At 50.4% G+C, this 19,212-nt stretch overlaps 1 protein-coding gene across 1 annotated transcript; it reads right to left on the bottom strand.

Moving 5' to 3' along the window:
* Window positions 1–745: 745 nt before the first annotated feature.
* Window positions 746–18,370, bottom strand: SMAGP (small cell adhesion glycoprotein). Its single transcript, XM_077871904.1, has 4 exons — window positions 17,950–18,370; window positions 17,131–17,202; window positions 2,232–2,312; window positions 746–1,516 (listed from the first exon to the last, which is right to left on the bottom strand). Exons 1-4 carry the CDS (start codon window positions 18,368–18,370, stop codon window positions 1,338–1,340), a joined length of 753 nt encoding a protein of 250 aa, XP_077728030.1. The 3' UTR covers window positions 746–1,337.
* Window positions 18,371–19,212: the final 842 nt, after the last annotated feature.

The following is a 19,212-nucleotide window of genomic DNA, read 5'->3' as shown; positions in this document are numbered from 1 at the left end:
TCATTCCAGGGTTTTAAAGATTTTATTTATTAGAAGGAGAGCACGAGCGGGAGGGAGGAGCAGCCAGCAGGGTACCTGATGGCAGGGCTCCATCCCAGGACCCCGGGATCATGACCTGAGGAGCTATGATTTCTATCAAAACACTGTCTTTTAAACACATCTCGTTTGGGGACTAAGATCCAATGAGCTTCTCGGCTTGATTCAAAGGGCACTGGTGGGAAAAGTGGTAAGGAGATGGTTGCTGGTTCCCTCTGTGTAGACCCAGCATGGGTCAGGGAAGGGGTACCTGGGGGGCTTAGTTAAGCATCTGCCTTCAGCTCAGGTCATGGTCCTGGGGTTCTGGGGCCAAGCCTTAAGTTGGGTTCCCTGCTCAGCTCCTCTGCTGCTCTCTCTCTCTGCCCCTCCTCTCCTCACTCATGCTTTCTCTTGTCTGCTCTCTCTCAAGTAAATAAATAAAATCCTGAAGAAAAAAAAAAAGGTCTGGGAAATTCTAGTCCTTGCCAGCGTGGAAGGTAACCATTTCATCTCCCAGGGTATGTTTCTGATGAGACTCCCCTGGGACAAGTTTCTCACGACCGTCTTGTTTCAAACTCCTGAGATTGTTCTGGGAACTTCTGAAACTTCTCTGGGGTTTTGTTTGTTTGGGAGAGAACGTATGCCAAGCAGTTAAATAAGCAAAAGAAAATGTCCAAAAAGTTTAAGCACGGATACGTCAAAATATAAAGGTACTTTTTGCACATGAGAATCAGATTTCTTTACCAATGAACATTTTTAATTGTGATAAAAATAGCATCAGTATATGGTGGTTGGGGAATAATGGAAAGGAAGGGCTCAGATGAGGAGATACAGCACATTCATCGGGGTGGGGTCTTTAGTCTCCTGCCCCGCCCCCCCCCCCCCCCCCCCCCACACACACACTTGGCCTTTTACCATGGTATCCAGCACCTGGGAAGAACTTCACACACTATTTCTGCTCAGGCTGTCACTAGTTGACCAGGCAGGGGACAGAGAAGCAGCCATTGGGCCTAACTCTCCTTCCCTTCGACCTTGAAAACTGAAGATGACCGGCACATAACTCATGGTGGCCTGGTGTCGCTCCACCTCATTGGGCAGCCACAGAAACCAGCTATACTACAAAGGCCTGGTTAGAGACCCCATAAATAGCTTTCCCTGGGTCCCTGGCATCAGTCATGTTGGCATTTGGGCCTGTGTCCTAGAAGGAGCTCAGGTTTGCTCGTATCAGTCGATGCTTCTCACTGGCTTGAGATAAAACTTTCACCTAATAAATAGTGTGTTAGCACTGGAGCCTGAATGAGCTCCTCGGGGCCCGAGAATCATCAGATGAAATACTCCTCCTTGTCCCTGCCCTTGGCTGAGTCACTCTCCATTTGGAGGATGGCGCTGGGCTCGCCTTCTGCAGGTTCGTAGGTGACGTAGCTGCCTTTGTTCTTGTACAGGTAAAAGAAGATCAAGATCACGACTGAGAGCAGGGTGAGGAAGACCACGGTGATAACCACTTGGAAAGGAGAGGGAAAATGCAGAGATATTTCAGGATTGAGGAGGTCTCAGTAATTCACGGGGCCCCCTGAATTCAAGGATCCCCTCACTTTGTATAAGCATCCTCCTGTTCTGGTTAAGCAGCATCCACTTCCAAATCCACATTCCCCGACGTGTCCAACTTCCATGGTGCATGATTATCTGGAGTATCCTAGTGCTTAAGCTAAGGACACACGGCTTTTGATTTCTAACAGGACAATTCCCTCTCAACCAGTTCGTGAGGATTCTGATAGAAACAGGAAGGGGGGCGGGGAGGAAATAGCTTGTTCCAACAGGAAGGCATTTTAAAATCCACAGCCTCCTGTAGGGATTTCTCTGATCCCTCCCCTCCTCGTCCTCCCCCACTTGACAAACCACACATATCCTCATCCCTACCCACATACTGGAGTGTAGTGCCTGTACACACTTACATCTATTTGTGGCCACTTCCCACGTTTACTGGCAGTGTCTCTGGCGTGAAGCCTCTAAGAGTCTTTTATAGCTGTGTCTGTGTGTGTGTGTAAGATAACCTACATGCCAAAACGAGCCTATTAATGGATTTGGTCTCCAATTTGCGGTGCTTTCCTGCACAGGGAAAGTCCTCAATCACCACACCGGGTTCCCAGTCAACGGAGCGAGATGGCCCTTGAATTCACTCAAAAAGTCTCTTGGATTTGGCTCTGGGCCTTTGTTACCTGCAATGAGGGCTGTGCTGGCCTCAGCTTCTGGGGACAAGGCTTCAGTGGCCTGCAGAATTGGGGTAGTCATCGGGTCCTCTGGAAAATTTAGAAAAGTGAAAAAAGGAAATGGGGTGAATTCCTTTGTTCTAAAACATACAGTTGTCCTTCAAACTTCACCACCCTACCACTTTCCTAATAAAAAATTCATCGTTCAACTCCTATAGTAAATCCATATAGAAAAACCTGGAGAACAGAATAGAAAATAAACTACCATCCCAAGACATTGAGCATTTTGATGGGGTTTCTCTCTGCCTGATACAGTGGTTAAGAGTATGGGCTCTGGAGCCTAGCTGCTGAGGTTCGAATCTGAGCTCTGTCCTTTACTGGCTGTGTTACCTTCAGAAAACTATCCTAACCCCTCTGCGCGTTGGCTTCTTCATCTGCAAAATAGAGATAACAGTATCTACTCTATAGGGTAGTTGTACAGATACTCAATAAGAGTAAACTATTATTACAAATATATACTTTTACATAGATAAGATCAAATAATGAGGGATCCCTGGGTGGCTGAGCGGTTTAGGTTTAGCGTCTGCCTTCGGCCCAGGACGTGATCCTGGAGTCTCAGGATCGAGTCCCACATCAGGCTTCCCGCATGGAGCCTGCTTCTCCCTCCGCCTGTGTCTCTGCCTCTCTGTCTCTCATGAATAAATAAACAAAATTTTAAAAAAAGATAAAATAATGAGCATATATATATATATATACATATACACACACACACATATATGTACATACTTACATTATATGGGCACATGCATTTCTTTAATGTTCTTACAAAACTCTTTGTAAACATTATTTTTACTTAGTTTTTTTTAAATTGTAGTTATAAAAATAGGCTCCATGCCCAACATGAGTCTCAAACTCAGGACCTTGAGATCAAGAGTCACGTATTCTGCTGACTGAGCCGGCCAGTTGCCCCAACATTATTAAAGATTTTATTTACTTATTCATGCGAAGCAGAGAGAGAGAGAGAGAGAGAGAGAGAGAGAGAAAAGCAGAGACACAGCCAGAGGGAGAAGCAGGCTCCATGCAGGATCCCAATGTGGGACTCAATCCTGGACCCCGGGATCACGCCCTGAGCCAAAGGCCCCAAAATTATTTTTAAATAATAAAATAATGTTTCTCCCTTATTAACACCCTTTCCTACACTACTTCAGAGTAGGCCCTGTATTTGAAAGGTTCTGAACAAGGCTTCTCCTACTCTAAAATATATCTCATACCTTCTTCTGCTATTGGTCTATCCATCCTTTACAGCCTGAAAGTCCCACCCCTGAAGTCACTACCCAGGGTCGGAACACTCAGAACTACTGGTCTCCAGAAGTCCCTTTTAAAAGAATTTACGTGGGCGTTCAGGGAGTCCTTTAGTTGTGTTCCTAGTTAGCATCGTAGTGTAGGGATTTGAAAAGGCACCGGGTTAAGGTTACTGCGGGACAAGGTATCCTGGGGAAAACCGGCTGGCCGACCGGAATCGCCCGCAGGAGGCCTTATTCAATATTCGTTCAATAAGTAATAATAGCAGCACTCACTGACAGGCACTGGGCTAGGCGCGCTGGGGACATGATGGTCGGCCAAGGCCCGCCCTCGTGGAGCGACCCTCCACCACGCCCCGGCTAACGACAGCGACAGGGGAGACCGAGGCAATATGAGGCCTGCAGGAGGGCATGGGACAGAGGGCCTTGATCGAGTCTCCCGGGGGGTGGGACTGCAGCTGGGAGCGGAAGCAGGGCTAGGAGTCGACCGGGTAGAAGGGACAAGGGGCAGGGCACACTCGAGGCCGAGTGCAGAGCCTGGGTCCACGCCCCGGGACAGGAGTCGGCGCGGCCGGAGCTCAGGGCCCGAGCAGGACTCCTGTCTGATGCCTGCCGCCGGCCGGCTCCCGCCTGGGCAGGTGACACGAAGTGGGCAGCGGTGGGCCTGGGGCCTGCGGCCCGGGAGCAAAGAAGGGGCCAGTGGTATGGGGCGTGTCTTTACACGGCCGAGAGGAGGCCTGGGCAGGCGCCGGCCGCCTGGGGCACCCCCTCCAGGGTCCTCCCAGCCCAAGCCTGAACCCCAGCAGGAAGCAACCACACAGGGACGCTGTCGAAGCTGCTGGGGTGGAAGGTCGCCCAGGAAGCGCCTAGGCCCTTAAGGAAGTTACCAAACCTCTCGGAGCTTCAGTTTCTTGAGTGGCAGGCAGCTTGGGAGGTGGTTCTGGATGGTTCCTGCGGCTGGTGTTTACACCGGGGAGCACCCCCCCCCCCCGGGGAGCCCCCCCACCCCCGTGGGGCCTGCACCCAGGCACTTGCTTCTAAGGAACAGAGCACAGCAAAAGTGACCGGCTGTCACTTCCGAGGTTACGCTGTGCTGCCTCGCACTCCCAGGGGCCTGCACTCCCTCTTGCCACCATGGCTCTAGAATTCTGTGCAGATGCTCTTCGTTTTGTCTTAAACATTAGAAAACTTAAGATATGCGAAGCGCTGAGAAAAATCGTTTCAGTGCAGAAGCCTAAGTGTGAGGATTAAGGAGATTAAGTTCAATCAATCAACAGCAATTTCCTTTGCTCCTACCACGTGTCTGCCGGAGGCACAGTCCGAGGTGCTGAGAGTGTGGCAGCGATGAGGCCCACGAGGGACTGGACCATGGAGCTCAAGCTCAGTGAGGGTTCAGAGGATAGATACATGCGACTCCCAGAGGTGGGAGGTGATTGCTAGTTGGGAAATTCTGCAAATGATCCCAATTATTATTCTTCTTTTTTTAAAAGATTTTATTTATTTATTTATTCATGAGAGACGCAGAGAGAGAGGCAGAGACACAGGCAGAGGTAGAAGCAGGGCTCCACGCAGGGAGCCCGATGTGGGACTCGATCCCAGGACCCCAGGATCACGACCTGAGCTGAAGGCAGACACTCGACCTCTGAGCCACCCAGGTGCCCCAAATGATCCTAATTATAACAGCTGCCAGTTACCAAGTCCCTGCTTGGCCCTGGGTGCTTTATATACACACTCATTAACCCTTACAGCGTCAATCACTTCAAAGTGGATGCTTTTATTTGCTAATGTGGACCGCCAGGCCCTGGGAGAGTTAAGTGACATGGCTCATATCACACATGAAGGAACAGTGCATGGAGCCAAGATCTGAATCCATGGCTACCGGCTCCAAAGCCCAAGCAAGGTATTTATACTAACCCTTCCTATTATGGTCCTTTTATTTATTTATTTTTTTCCAGTAGGGAACAAGGATCATTAAATATGACCATGGGCAGCACCACAAGCTTTCCAGAAAGCTCGAGGGTTTAAAAAATAGGGGTAAAGGTGGAAGAAACACCAGCCAACCACAATCAACTACACACTGTTGCGCCACAAAAAGTGCGTCCTTAATGCGAACTGGCTCAAGGGTCCCTGGTAGGTGGGGAGCGATGCCAGCGTAATGTGGAAGCCGTGATGCTTCACAGACCACCTTGCTACAACTAGATACAGAAACACAGAAAGACCTTCAGAGACATACAATTCAAGGCACCTGGTGACTCAGTCGGTTAAGCATCTGCCTTTGGCTCAGGTCATGATCCTGGGGTCCTAGGATCGAGGCCCACATTGGGTTCCCTGCTCAGCGGGGAGCCTGCTTCTCCCTCTCCCTCTGCCCCATACCCTCACCTCCTCTATCCCCTCAATTCACCCACCCCCGGCCCCATTCCTGCTCCCACTCATGCTTTTTTCTATATCATTCTCTCTCTCAAATAAATACATAGAGTATTTTTAAAAAGATCTAAAAAGGGCAGCCCGGGTGGCTCAGCAATTTAGTCCAGGGCCTGATCCTGGAGACCTGGGATCAAGGCCCAGGTCGGGCTCCCTGGATGGAACCTGCTTCTCCCTCTGCCTCTGTCTCGGTCTCTCTCTCTGTGCTCATGAATAAATAAAATCTTAAAAAAAAAAAAATCTAAAAAAAAAAAAGAAAAAGAAAAAAACATACAAGTCAATAGAAGTGCCTTCCTTGGATACAGTTATTGGCTGGCTGGTTTCTGCTTACATTAAGCCATCTGGTGAAGCAGTTAAATACAAATGAAGGAGGTACAAATAAATTTACCTCTATATGAAACCAATGGATTAATGAAGAATAAATAAATAAAATCACACATCAGATTTTTACTTCTGATGAAAATGGTCTCTGTTGGAAGCAAAGGCTCTCTGGAATCTACTTCTAAAAAGAGGAAGCACACACCTCAGGAATAAAGGCTCATCCATTTTGTAGCATGTGTCAGAATTTCCTTTGTTTTTAAGGCTGAATAATATAACAAAGGAAGTTCTGACATATGCTACAAAGTGGATTCCACTTACATGAGGTTCCTAGAATAGTCAGAGCCACAGGGACAGGAAGCAGAATGGAAATGGGCACAGAAGGGATGGGCAGTTACTACTTTTTTTTTTTTTTAAGGTTTTATTTTTAAGTAATCTCTCCACCCAACGCGGGGCTTGAACTTACAACCCCAAGATCAAGAGTTGCATGCTCTACCGACTGGGCCAACCAGAGGCCCTGGGATGGGAGCTGTTGTTTAATGGGTACAGAGTGCAGTTTGGGAAGATGAAAGAGTGCTGAAGATGGATGGTGGTGATGGCTGCACAACAGTGTGAATGGACTTCATGCCACAGGACTGTATACTTCAATATTGTCAATTTTATGTTACGTATGAATTTACTATATACCTTTTTCTTCATACAGTTTACATTCTGGGAAGGTAAGATGGACAATAAATAAAATAAGTACGTAAAAGATACATTTACTATTTTTATTATTTTTTAAAGATTTATTTATTTATGAGAGAGAGAGAGAGAGAGAGAGGGGCAGAGACACAGGAGAAGGGAGAAGCAGACTCCATACCGGGAGCCTGACGTGGGACTCGATCCCGGGACTCCAGGATCACGCCCTGGGCCAAAGGCAGGCGCCAAACCGCCGAGCCACCCAGGGATCCCCCAAGATACATATATTAGATGTGGATTAGTGCTATGTAGAAAAAAAGAGCAGGAAGGGGTAGGGGGTTGGCACGTGGACAGGGGTGGTCAGGAAGTCTTCCTGATACCGAATAATACTGAAATACTGAACAATACTGAAAGGCACTGGGGCTGTTGCACGCTTGGCATGCTTAAGGCACAGCACAGAGGTCACTGAACAGAGCAAGGGAACAAGAGGAGATGAAATGGAGGTTGGGTGTTGTAAGCCATGGAAGGGCTTCGGCTCTTTTGGTGACTGAAATGGGGTTTTGGGGCAGAGACTGGATTTTTATTTTATTTAAGATTTTATTTATTTATTCATAAGAGACACAGCGAGAGAGAGGCAGAGACACAGGCAGAGGGAGAAGCAGGCTCCGCGCAGGGAGCCCGATGTGGGACTCGATCCGGGGACTCCAGGATCACGTGCTGAGCCGAAGGCAGACACTCAACCGCTGAGCCGCCCAGGCGTCCCATGGATTTTTATTTTAAAGTACTGCTTCTTGGGGCACCTGGGTGGCTCAGGGCATGACCCAGGGATCCTGGGATCGAGTCCCGCATCAGGTTCCCTGCATGGAGCCTGCTTCTCCCTACACCTGTGTCTCTGCCTCTCTCTGTGTCTCTCATGAATAAATAAATAAAATCTCAAAAAAAAAAAAAAAAAGCAGTGCTTCTCAATCTCTGTTGTGCATAAGAATCCTCTAAGGACCTTGTTAAAATGACTTAGGGGGTGTAGGTTAGGGCCTGAAATTCCAAAGACCACACCTTTGAAACACTGAGACCACCATGTTGTGAGGAAGCCCAGTGTAGCCCACTGGAGGACAAGAGGCCCCACCGAGGAAAACAGAGGCACCTGAGGCTCAGCTGACAGCCAATACCAGTTGTGAGACATGGGAGGGAGCCTGTCTCGGATCTTCCAGCCCCATGGACCTTCCAGAGAATTGTAGCTGCGTGAGCAGGCACAGGGGAAACCAGCCAAATCACAGAATTGTATAAGAATAATAAGTTGCTATTGTTATAAGCCACTGGTTGTTGAGGTGGTTTATTAAGGTAACTGAAACAGAAGCTGATTTTAAAGGGTCTCTTTTTAAGAACATTTTTTTTATTTACTTGAGGGAGACAGAGCAAGAGCAGAATTGGGGCAGAGACAGAAGGAGAGGGAGAAGCAGGCTCCCTGATGCACAGGGAACCCGATGTGGGGCTCAATCCCAGGACCCTGAGCTGAAGGCAGACGCTTAGCCCACTGTGGCACCCAGGTGCCCCTTAAAGGATCCCTTTGACTGCAGTATGGACAACCGGTGGGCTGTGGGAATGTGGAGACAGGAGCAGAAGCAGGTTGTATCCCACATAAGGGCAAACCTTTTCCTCCTGGCTTAAAAGCATTGACTGAGGGTAGCAGCAGCCCAGAGAGAAAGTGGGAGGATTCTGGGTACATTCTGACACTAAGACTCACAGGATACAGGGTGGAGTCAAGGATGACACCAAGGTTTTGGGCTGGAGGGAAGGTAGGCATGGTGTCCCCGAGATGGGAAGCCTGCAGCAGGCACAGATGTGGAAGGGCAGATCTGGGTTCCATCTGGCACATGACTGCTTATCAGACACCCAAGAGCAGGTGTTAAGACCGGAATTTCGGGAAGAGGACTGGACTGGGGATTTAAAAAGTCAGCATACTGGGCAGCCCGGGGGGCTCAGCAGTTTAGTGCCACCTTCAGCCCAGGGATCGAGTCCCGCGTCGGGCTCCCTGCATGGAGCCTGCTTCTCCCTCTGCCTGTGTCTCTGCCTCTCTCACTCTCTGTGTCTCATGAATAAATAAATAAAATCTTAAAAAAAAGAAAAGTCAGCATATTGCAGCCCACGAGAATGGGCGAGATCACCAAGGGAGTAAGTACAGTAGAGGCCCAAGGGCGGGGCCCAGAAAGGAAAGAGCAAAGGAGACCAAGTAGTAGCAGCTGAACAGATCGAGTATGAGGACTGTGGGGCTTTGCCACGCAGGACTCGTGTGTGACCTGACGACAGAAGCTCTGGTGACGTGCTGCGTAGAAGACCCTGGTTGGCAGGGGATTCGAGAGAAAAAAAAAGGGGGGGGAAGTAGAGGAACTGGAGGTAGAATGTAGATAAACTCTTTTTTTCCCTGTAACTGTGAGCAGAGAAATGGGGCTGTAGTTGGAGGGGGAAGGGAGCTCAAGTTTTTTGTTTGTTTTTTCAAGGATGGGAGAAATGACAGCATGTTTATGTACAGATAGGAATAACTCGGATGAGAGGGAACAGCTGGTGACACATGAGGGAGGGGACGGCTGCGACCCGTCCTTGAAGGGACGGGATCCAGCGCACGACCGAGGGGCTGGCTGCAGGCGGAGGGCCCGGGCACAGGCGGGCGGCGGGAGCCTTCGGCGGCTCTTTCCGAGAACTTTAACTCGCTCAAGAAAACAGAAGCAAGGTCATCAGTGCGGAGTGAGGATGGGAGTCGGAGTTTAAGGAGAGCCGAAGGTGCTGCAGGAGCAAACGGTGTCATATCACAGAACACGGATGAGACTGTTTATAATAGGGGCGCCCGGGGGGCTCGGTCGCTCGAGCAACAGACTCTTGGTTTCAGGGCACGATCCCAGGGTCCTGGGATGGAGCCCCTGGGGGTGGGTGCCCTGCTCAGCGGGGAATCTGCGTCTCTTCCTTTCCCTTTGCCCCTTCCCCAGCTTGTTCGTTCTCTCTCTCTCTCTCTCTCTCCAAAATCAATCCGTAAATTTTTTTTTAAAAAAGACTGTTTATAATATCTTATGGAGTAATACAGCCTGGCTGTAAGGACTCGGGGGAGTAGTAACCGACCATCAGGGAAAGAAGTGCTGCGAGTCTAACCACTGGTTCTTCCTCTGGGATTTGACCTTAGTTCTTTTTGAATTGATACTATTAAGTCAAAGCAAGCCAGGGCCAAATTTAAGGTCTTTCTGTAACTCAAAATAAAAATATTACATCATAAGACAGGTATAAGAAAGTTCAGTATCGGGGATCCCTGGGTGGCTCAGCTGTTTAGGGCCTGCCTTTGGCCCGGGGCATGATCCTAGAGACCCGGGATCAAGTCCCACATCAGGCTCCCTGCATGGAGCCTGCTTCTTCCTCTGACCAGCCCCCCCCTTTCTCTCTCGCTCTGTGTCTCTCATGAATAACTAAATAAAAATATTTTAAAAAAATGGCTTCTCTTAAAAAACAAACAAACAAAAAAAAAAACTATGCTTTAAAAAAAAAAAAAAAAGAAAGGGACACCTGGGCGGCTCAGTGGTTAAGCGTCTGCCTTCAGCTCAGGGCATGATCCTGGAGTCCCAGGATCAAGTCCCACGTCAGGTTCTCTGCGTGAAGCTTGCTTCTCCCTCTGCCTATGTCTCTGCCTATCTCTCTCTGTGTCTCTCATGGATAAATAAATAAAATCTTAAAAAAGAAAAAAAGAAAGTTCAGTATCATTTTTCCCTTATGGTAGTAATTCTGGCTTTTTTGCTAGACTTTTCTGATATATTGCATATTCAGTTCTTGGCAAGGTCTTTGGATGATCCACTTTATGGGCGCCTTCCACTGGAGCTTTGTGTAGAAGTGCTTTAGTGCCCTTTGGGTAAACACAGACTCCTGAGGGCCCAGGAAAGGCTTGATAATTTGTGCAAGTCTCCAAACGAGGGACAACTAACAAACAGATATACAGATTTCAAACGACCAGGGAAATGGGCCAAACTGAACAAGATGAGAATTTGACAGAGTCTTCCGTCTTGTTCAACTGCTGACAAAGAAAAGAATGGGGGATGCCGCGGCTTGGCAGCAGCAGATATAAAACACAGTGAGATCGCCAGAAAGCAAAGGGTCCCGGAAGGATATACCCTCAAATGGCAACGAGAGAGCTAGGTTGTAGAATTTTGATGGCTTTTTTTTCCTTCTATATGCTTTCCTTTATCTTCCAAATCTCTTACGATGATGAATACAGTTGACCCTTGAACAACATGGGTTTGAACTGCATGGGTCCACTTAAAATGTGGATGCCCCCCCATCAATACAGTACAGTATTGTAAATGCATGTTCACTTAGGATTTTTTTCCTTCCTTCTTTCTTTCTTTGAGAGAGAGAGGGACGCCTGGGTGGCTCAGTGGTTGAGTGTCTGCCTTTGACTCAGGTCCTGATCCCGGGGTCCTGGGATCGAGGCCCCGCATCAGGCATCCTGTGTGGAGCCTGCCTCTCCCTCTGCCTCTGTGTCTCTCATGAATAAATAAATAAAATCTTTAAAAAAGAGAGAGAGATCATGAGCAGAGGGGAGGGGAGAGGGAGCAGCAGACTCCCTGCTGAGCAGGAGCCCATCAAGGGGCTCAATCCTGGGACCTTTGGGATCATGACTTGAGCAAGGCAGACATTTAACGGACTGAGCCACCCAGGCAGCCCCTCTTATGATTTTCTTAACATTTTCTTTTCTCCAGCTTCCTTTATTCCAAGAATACAGTATATAATACATACACCCATGCAAAATACGTGTTAATCAACTATTTGTTATTGGTAAGGCTTTTAGTAGACTATTAGTAGTTAAGTTCTGGGGAAGTCAAGAGTTATACATGATTTTTGTCTGTGTGGGGGCATCAGTGCCCCTATAAGTCCCCATGTTGTTCAAGAGTCAACTCTTCTTTTATAATCTTTTTTTTTTCCTTAAAGATTTTATTTATTTGAGAGAAAGAGCAAGCATGAGGGGCAGAGGGAGAAGCAGACTCCCCACTGGGCAGGGAGCCTGATGTGGGGCTCGATCCCAGGACCCTGAGATCATGACCTGACCCAAAGGCAGATGCTTAACTGACTGAGCCACCCAGGCATCCCTGTTCTTTTATAGTCTTAAAAAATTTAAAACTTGCTGTTACTTTAGGCCCCATTAATATAAATATGGTCTCTAAGAATGGAGGCAATAGTGCGGCCCTACTTTGTGCCACTCTTAGACCGCTGAGCCATGTCTGGGAGTGACAATTCTGTCGTGAACAGCCAGTGTAGTGAATGGCTTGGAAATTGTATCAGATAAGGAAAGCTGGCAAGAGAAAGCCCAGAAAGAAAACTTAGGGAGAGACTAGAACTTGAATGGTATCTTCAAATATGCCGATGGACGGCCTGTCCAAGAGGACCACTGGTGGAAACTAATGGGAGAGAGAGGTCTCTCCCAGAGAAGAGCAAAACTGGTTAAATGCTTCCTGGCATACTGGAGAGAGAAATTTAGCACAGAATGGGTGGTTGACCAGCTGACCCTCAGGATCTTTCTCAGCCTTAGATTTGCAGTTTTTTCTTTTTATTTATTTATTTATTTTTTAATTATTTTTTATTTATTTATGATAGACACACACACACACACACACACACACACACACAGAGAGAGAGAGAGAGAGAGAGAGAGAGAGAGAGAGAGAGGCAGAGACACAGGCAGAGGGAGAAGCAGGCTCCATGCACCGGGAGCCCGACGTGGGATTCGATCCCGGGTCTCCAGGATTGTACCCTGGGCCAAAGGCAGACGCCAAACCACTGCGCCACCCAGGGATCCCTTGCAGTTTTTTATAAATTGAAAGTGTTTTAGCAGCATTCTCTTCCAAATAAAATTTGTGAACAGGTGAAATCTCAGTGAAGGCTGTAGTTTAGCTATCAGCATTATACCAAGGTTAATTTCTTGGTTTCCACAATAGGCCATGATCATGTAAGACACTGACATTAGGGAAAACTGCCTGAAGGGTATATGGGAACTCTCTGTACTATTTTTGTCGCTTTTCTATAAATCTAAAATTATTCCAAAATAAAATGTTTACTTTAAAAAAAATCAGGGACGCCTGGGTGGCTCAGCAGTTGAGCATCTGCCTTTGGCTCAGGGCATGATCCCAGGGTCCTGGGATTGAGTCCTGCATCGGGCTCCCCGCATGGACCCTGCTTCTCCCTCTGCCTGTCTCTCTGCCTCTCTCTGTGTGTCTCTCATGAATAAATAAAGCTAAATAAATAAACAAACAAATAAATAAATAAATAAATAAATAAATAAATAAATATTTAAAAATAAAATTTTTGAACTCCACAAAAAGCTGTTTCAGACTAAAGGACACTGGGTATCCTAGGTGCTAGTGACCTAGGATCTTCAGGCTTCAAGTGTCAGAACTGTAATCTGTGGGGGCACCTGGCTGGCTCAGTCAGTAGAGCATGTGACTCTTAATCTAAGAATTGTGGGTTGAACCCTCATGTTGGGTGTGGAGCCTACTTAAAAAAAAAAAAAAAAAAAAAAGAACTGTAATCTATATTTGTTATTTATAGTTCACAAAACATATTTTATCTCCACTCCATGGTGGTGATGTAAGCAGGGTTGATGTTATCATGGACAAGCTCAGTAAACGGCATCAACCAGCCCAGGGTCACTCAGCTGTTGGCTGTGCTGGGCTTGGAATCCATCTCCTCGTTCCAGGGTTCTTACTGGACACACTATCAACTCTCCAGGTTCGGGAAGTATCTCTGCTCTGCCTCCACTAACCATTTTGTTTACATGTCCACTGGGTTTGGTTCCCTGAGTTTTACTGCAGAATGAAGAGGGTGTTCACCACAGTGCTGTTTACAAGAGTGACACACATATCTGAATGTCCATCAGCAGAGGAATGATTAAATAAATTACAGGCCATTCATTCCGGAAACACTATACAGTTGTTAAAAGGAATGTGGTAGGATCTGCAGTTACTGGCACAGGATATACGGTTAGATGAAAAAAGCAAATTGCTAGGGCAGTAATGTGTAATATGATTACATGTTTAAAAAAAGTAAATTAAAATGAAACTATAAACACACACAGACACATATATATATCTGCATATACATAGAAAAGGTCCAGAAGGCTATTCTTTAGGGGGCATGTAATAGCCTTTTGATGACAAAATAAACAACAATAAAGTAAATTTAAGTTTGGGAAGCCTAGTGTAAAAAGAGGGTGAATGGTTTATATCTCTCTAAGCTCCTGCTTACAGCTGTTACCTCTTTTAAGATTTATTAAAAAATATATTTTATTTATTTACTCATGAGAGATACAGAGAGAGGCAGAGACACAGGCAGAGGGAGAAGCAGGCTCCATGCAGGGAACCTGATGTGGGACTCAATTCCGGGATCCCGGGGTCACACCCTGAGCCGAAGGCTGATGCTTAACCACTGAGCCACGCAGGTGCCCCAGCTCTGCTACCTCCTGTTCCTACACCACTTCTCTCCTGTCTCCCTCTCCAAACAGTAACAAATGTTACTCTCTTCCTTCCCTCTCCTCAGGCTTGGAAGGACTGTGACCCTCCTCTCTCAGGTGGGGGGCCTGGGGTGGAGCACCACAACAAGACTTGAGGTTCCACTCAGATCCTAACCAATGAAAGCAAATGAACTTCAAGATCTATTTTGCCTACTTACCCTTTTTTGAGTTGTTGTTAACCCAGTTACCCGTTGGTTTCTTTGTGGCCCTTGTTTCCAGGCTAAATCTCTTATCACTGAGGCATCAGATCCTTTGCCACCTGAGTCTGCCAACCTACTTATTTACTGTAGACCTGCCCAACAAAGGACGGCTCCCCCAATTCTCCTTTCCATGGGAACCTGCCCTAGAATTCTGCTTCCTTTCTCCTTCCTTCCCTTTCATGTGCCTGGGCCAGTGGGGTGCAGTGAGACTCTGAGAGCGGTATATCATGACAGAAAGAACACAGGCGTTGGAGTAAATCACACTTGGCACAAAATCCTGTCTTGGCCCTTATTAACCACGTGACCTTGGGAGAATTGAACCTCTAAAAATTTCTTAATTGCCCTGAACTTCAGTTATTCCTTCTGTAAAATGAGAATAAAACCCGTTCGTGAGGTTGTGGTAAGGAATAAGCAAGATGAAAAACAAGAAGCCAATTAAAAAACGGGCAAGGACTTGAAGAGATGTCTCTAAAGGAGATATGCAAGAAGAAGAAAGCAGATGACACATAAAAGATGCTCAGTATCACTAATCATTAGGGAAATGTAAATCAAAACCCTAAGAGATGGCACTTCACACGCATTACGATGGCTACTATCAAAAAAAAAAAAAAAAAAAAAAAAAAAAAAGGAAAGAAAAGGGTGTTGGCGAGGATGTGGAGAAACCAGAACCCTTGTGCACTGCTGGTGGGAATGTAATATGGTGCAGCCGCTGCATAAAACAGTGTAGCGGTTCCTCAAAAAATTAAACAGATCACCACATGATCCAGCAATTCCACTTCTGGGTATCGACCCCAAAGCAAGTACTCAAGAAGAGATCTGTATACCCGTGTTCCCAGCAGCCTCATTCACAAGAGCCAAAGGGCGGAAGCAATCTGCCCCTGCATAAATGGACGAAATGACATATGACATGTATAGGTGATGATGTGTGTTGGAGATTATCCAGCCTTAAAGAGGAAAGGACGTTCTGACAGATGCTACAACACGGATGAACTCTGGAGATGTTCAGCGAAAAAAGCCAGACGCAAAATGACAAATACTGTATGATTCCACTTATATGAGGCACCGAGTCAAATGTACACAGAGACAGAGTAAAATGTTGGTTATCAGGAGCTGAAGGGAGGGGGAAGGGGGAGCTACTGCCTAATCGATAGAGTTTCAGTTTGGGAAGATGACACAGTTCTGCAGACCGATGGCAAGGATGATCGCACAGGAATGTGATTATTAATCAATACTCAACGCCACCGAACTACCAACACTTGGGTTAAAGTGATAACGTGTATATTATATATATTTTACCACAAATTTAAAAACAGAAAGAAAAGAATTGGCCCAAGTCCTAAGTTCTCCGCTGCCAAAGCGTCACCTCTTTTCCCCGTGGGTAGGTTTATTCTAGGGATCCCCTGCCTTCTCTTCCAGAACACCTTCCACGACAAACTCAGTCTCTGTGGTTTCACACATGGCACTGACTTGATCTCGAACGCCCACCACACCCTTCTTGGCCCAGGCTACTCTTCAAGAATAAGGGCTAAGGGCTCCGTCCCAGGTCACCCCCTCCCCCTTCATGAAGCCTTTGCTGACCAGTCTGGACTTCTATCCACTTCTCGTCTCTCAAAGGACAACGGACGTTCTGAATCGTGTGCATCACGGTCACAGAGGACAGCGTCTTACGCTTCCCTGGGGTTGCCACTCACCTGTTTCCACATCAGCACAGTGGATGATGGCTGTCCTGATGAATGCCAGGTGAGGCGGTGTACGTGAAAACAAAGGTGTAGAGACCAAGCAAGGCTCGGTTCCTCCCTTACCCTCCACAAAACCACAATGAAAACCACCAGTGACCACCTGATGCTTTATCTGGCTCAGCTGGGTTACTAGGCAAAAGGCAGGAATTCTCAGTGGGGTGAGAGCTGGATCCCTGCCCGAGCACAGCTGCGGGAAACAGTGGGTTTTGAGGCTGGAGTGTATCATCAGAGGAGTGGAATTAAAAAGCAGGCACAAAAATAAAATAAAATAATAAAAAAATAAAAAGCAGGCACAATTCCTTGCCAGACAGGCACCCGGTAATCATACTGACCAACGATGCGGAGTGTGGAGTGCTTCCTCGGTAGGGGAGCCTGGGCTAGGTGTTTTATACGGGGTGTCTCATTTCATCTTCACGAATAACCTCATAAGATAGGAACCATCTCCCCATTTTACAAATGAGAAAATTGGAGCCTGGAAGGCAGATCAGCGACTCCGGGTCACAAAGCTTGAAGGGGCAGTACCAGGACTGGCCTAGGTCCATGGGGGCCAGCCCTCTGGTTGCCCTCCGCGGCCTCCCAGGGCCCTTCCCCGCGCCAGGCGGGCACAGGGAGGAGGGAAGGTCGCCCCATCTGGGCGGAGGCCCCGAGGACCTGCAGGCCTGGTGCGGGCGGGCTGAGTCTCCACCATCCGCTCGGGGAAGAGCCTTCACCTACCTCCCGGAGGCGCGGTGCTCAGCAGGCTGGTCATTGCGGCGAACCGACGGGCACCTCCGCGGAGAGGCGGGCCTGCGGGGGGACGGACGCGGCAGGCATGAGGGGGGCCCCTCCCGGCGCCGGCGACCCTGGGGCCCCGGGGGGCCTTTGGGGCCGGGGTTTCCCGGATTCCGTCCCCCGGGGGGCTCGCCCTAAGCGCTTCTCTCGCGTCTCTCGCCCCGGGTGCGGCGCCACGTGCAGACGGGAGCTCCGCCGCCCCTGAACCAGCGGCCCCGGCCCGTCGCGCGGCCCCACCTTCCCCTAAGGGACGCCTCGGGGCCCGGGCGAGGTCGGCCAGGGGGCGCGCCGCTGCCCCGCTCCGCCGCCGGGAGCCTGCGCGCCGCCCGCCACTAGGGGGCAGCGGCGGCCGGGAGGGCACCGCGTGGGGGCAGGGCCGCGGCCCCGGGCGTGGAGGTGGGGGCTCGGCGCCCCGCAGCCCGGCCCCGGCCGCCGAGCATCCCCCCGGGCCGCCCCCGGCCGCCGAGCCCCCCCTGCCCCCGGGCCGGCGCGGACGTCGGGGCTGGCGCGGCGGGGGCTCCGGGGGTCGGCCCCGGCCCCCCGCTCCCCCGGCCGCGCTCCCCTGCTCCCCTGCTCCCGCGCTCCCCCGGCCGCGCACTCGGTTCCCGCTCCCCGCTCCCCCGCTCGTCCCGCTCCCCCGGCCCCGCTCCCTTGCTCCCCGCTCCCCGGCCGCGCACTCTGTTCCCGGGCAGCCCCGGGCGCCGGCCGTCGGGACGGGAGGCTCGGCCGCCGTGCGCTCGCGGGCCCGGGCTGGGCGCTCACCGTGGGTGGCTCGGCGGCCGCGGAAGGGCCCGGGCCGCTCCTCTCCGCGCGTCCTCCGAGCCGGGCGGGCGGGCGGGGGCCGCGGGGGGCCGGGCCGGGGCAGCCGCGCACGGACGCGCCGCCTGGCTGCGGAGGCGGAGGCGGAGGCGGAGGGGGCGGCGGGGCGGCGGGGCGGCGGGCTGGGTGGGACAGGAAGACGCGGAGCAGCCGCCCTCTGCAGGTCCCGGGCCGCCGGCCGCCTCCGCTGCCCCGGGCCGCAGGGCTGCCTCCGTCCGCCCGGCCTCGGCTCCTCCTCCCGCGCCCCGAGGGGCCGCCGGCCGGGGTGGGCTGGGATGCGCGGCCCGGAGCCGTCCGCTCGCCCCCGTCGACGTAATTTGAATTTCCTGCACGTGGGGAAAGTGACACTCACGGGCGTTTGCATAGCATTTACGCAAATAGGTCGGAGTGAGGAGCCGGAGCCCAAGCCAGCTGGGCGGGGCACGGGGGGAGGACGTGGGGGAGGGGGAGGGGGAGGGCATCGGGTGGGAGGGGGCACCGTGGGGAGGGCACCGGGCGTGGGGGAGGGGGAGGGCATGGGGGAAGGACATGGGGGGAGGGGGAAGGACTTGGGGGGAGGGCAGGGGTGGAGGGCGGAGGGCAGGGGGGTGAGGGCACCGGACAGAGGACAGGGGGATCCCTCCGATCAGATGATCCGATCGTCCAGTCCGAGGCTCCTGAGGCTGGGCCGTGTGCATGTGCAGGACGAGAGCCTCACAGCCTTTGGAGACACCCCCCGCCCTTGGTCAGCCGTGCGACTTGGGGCGAGCTCCCTGACATGCTCCCAAGCCTCCCCTCATCCCTGGAATGAAGGCTTATCCTAGCCACAGCTCTGGCACCCGGTGGGCACGTGGTCGCGAGCGGGCCAGGCCATCCCGACTCGCTTCTCGGGGGGCAGGAAAGTTCCCAGATTGATGAGCCCCGTGACTAAGGATGTAAGGCTAAAGCCACGGGCCCTGGAATCCTCGCTGCTGTGTGATCTCGGACAAGTGACTTCGGTTTCATTTCTCCATCGAGGGCGATACCTGCCTCGTGAAGTTCCTGGGGGGGAGGGGGGCGGAGTTACTACATCTGAAGCCTTGGCCCTTACCTGGCACGGAGTAAGCGCTCAGTACCTGCTAGCTTTCATCTCGGCTTCCTGTTAGGGTTAGGACTCAAGGGTTGGTCCCTGCCCTGCATCCGGAGATGCGGACTTCCTTGCTTATTCCCGTGAGGAGTTCTCTAGTT

Source organism: Canis aureus, chromosome 25, assembly GCF_053574225.1.
Source record: "Canis aureus isolate CA01 chromosome 25, VMU_Caureus_v.1.0, whole genome shotgun sequence".
Taxonomy (NCBI): domain Eukaryota; kingdom Metazoa; phylum Chordata; class Mammalia; order Carnivora; family Canidae; genus Canis; species Canis aureus.
Note: the sequence above shows the minus strand (reverse complement) of the source record. Positions and strands in the feature narration are given on the sequence as shown.

Coding starts and splice junctions, on each gene's coding strand:
- SMAGP (XM_077871904.1), bottom strand. CDS start 18,370: ATGCAAACGCCCGTGAGTGTCACTTTCCCCACGTGCAGGAAATTCAAA. Junction 17,203..17,949: donor CGGCCGCCGAGCCACCCACG/GTGAGCGCCCAG, acceptor GTCCCCCCGCAG/GCCCGCCTCTCCGCGGAGGT. Junction 1,517..2,231: donor CAGCACAGCCCTCATTGCAG/GTAACAAAGGCC, acceptor CTCCTTTCCAAG/TGGTTATCACCGTGGTCTTC.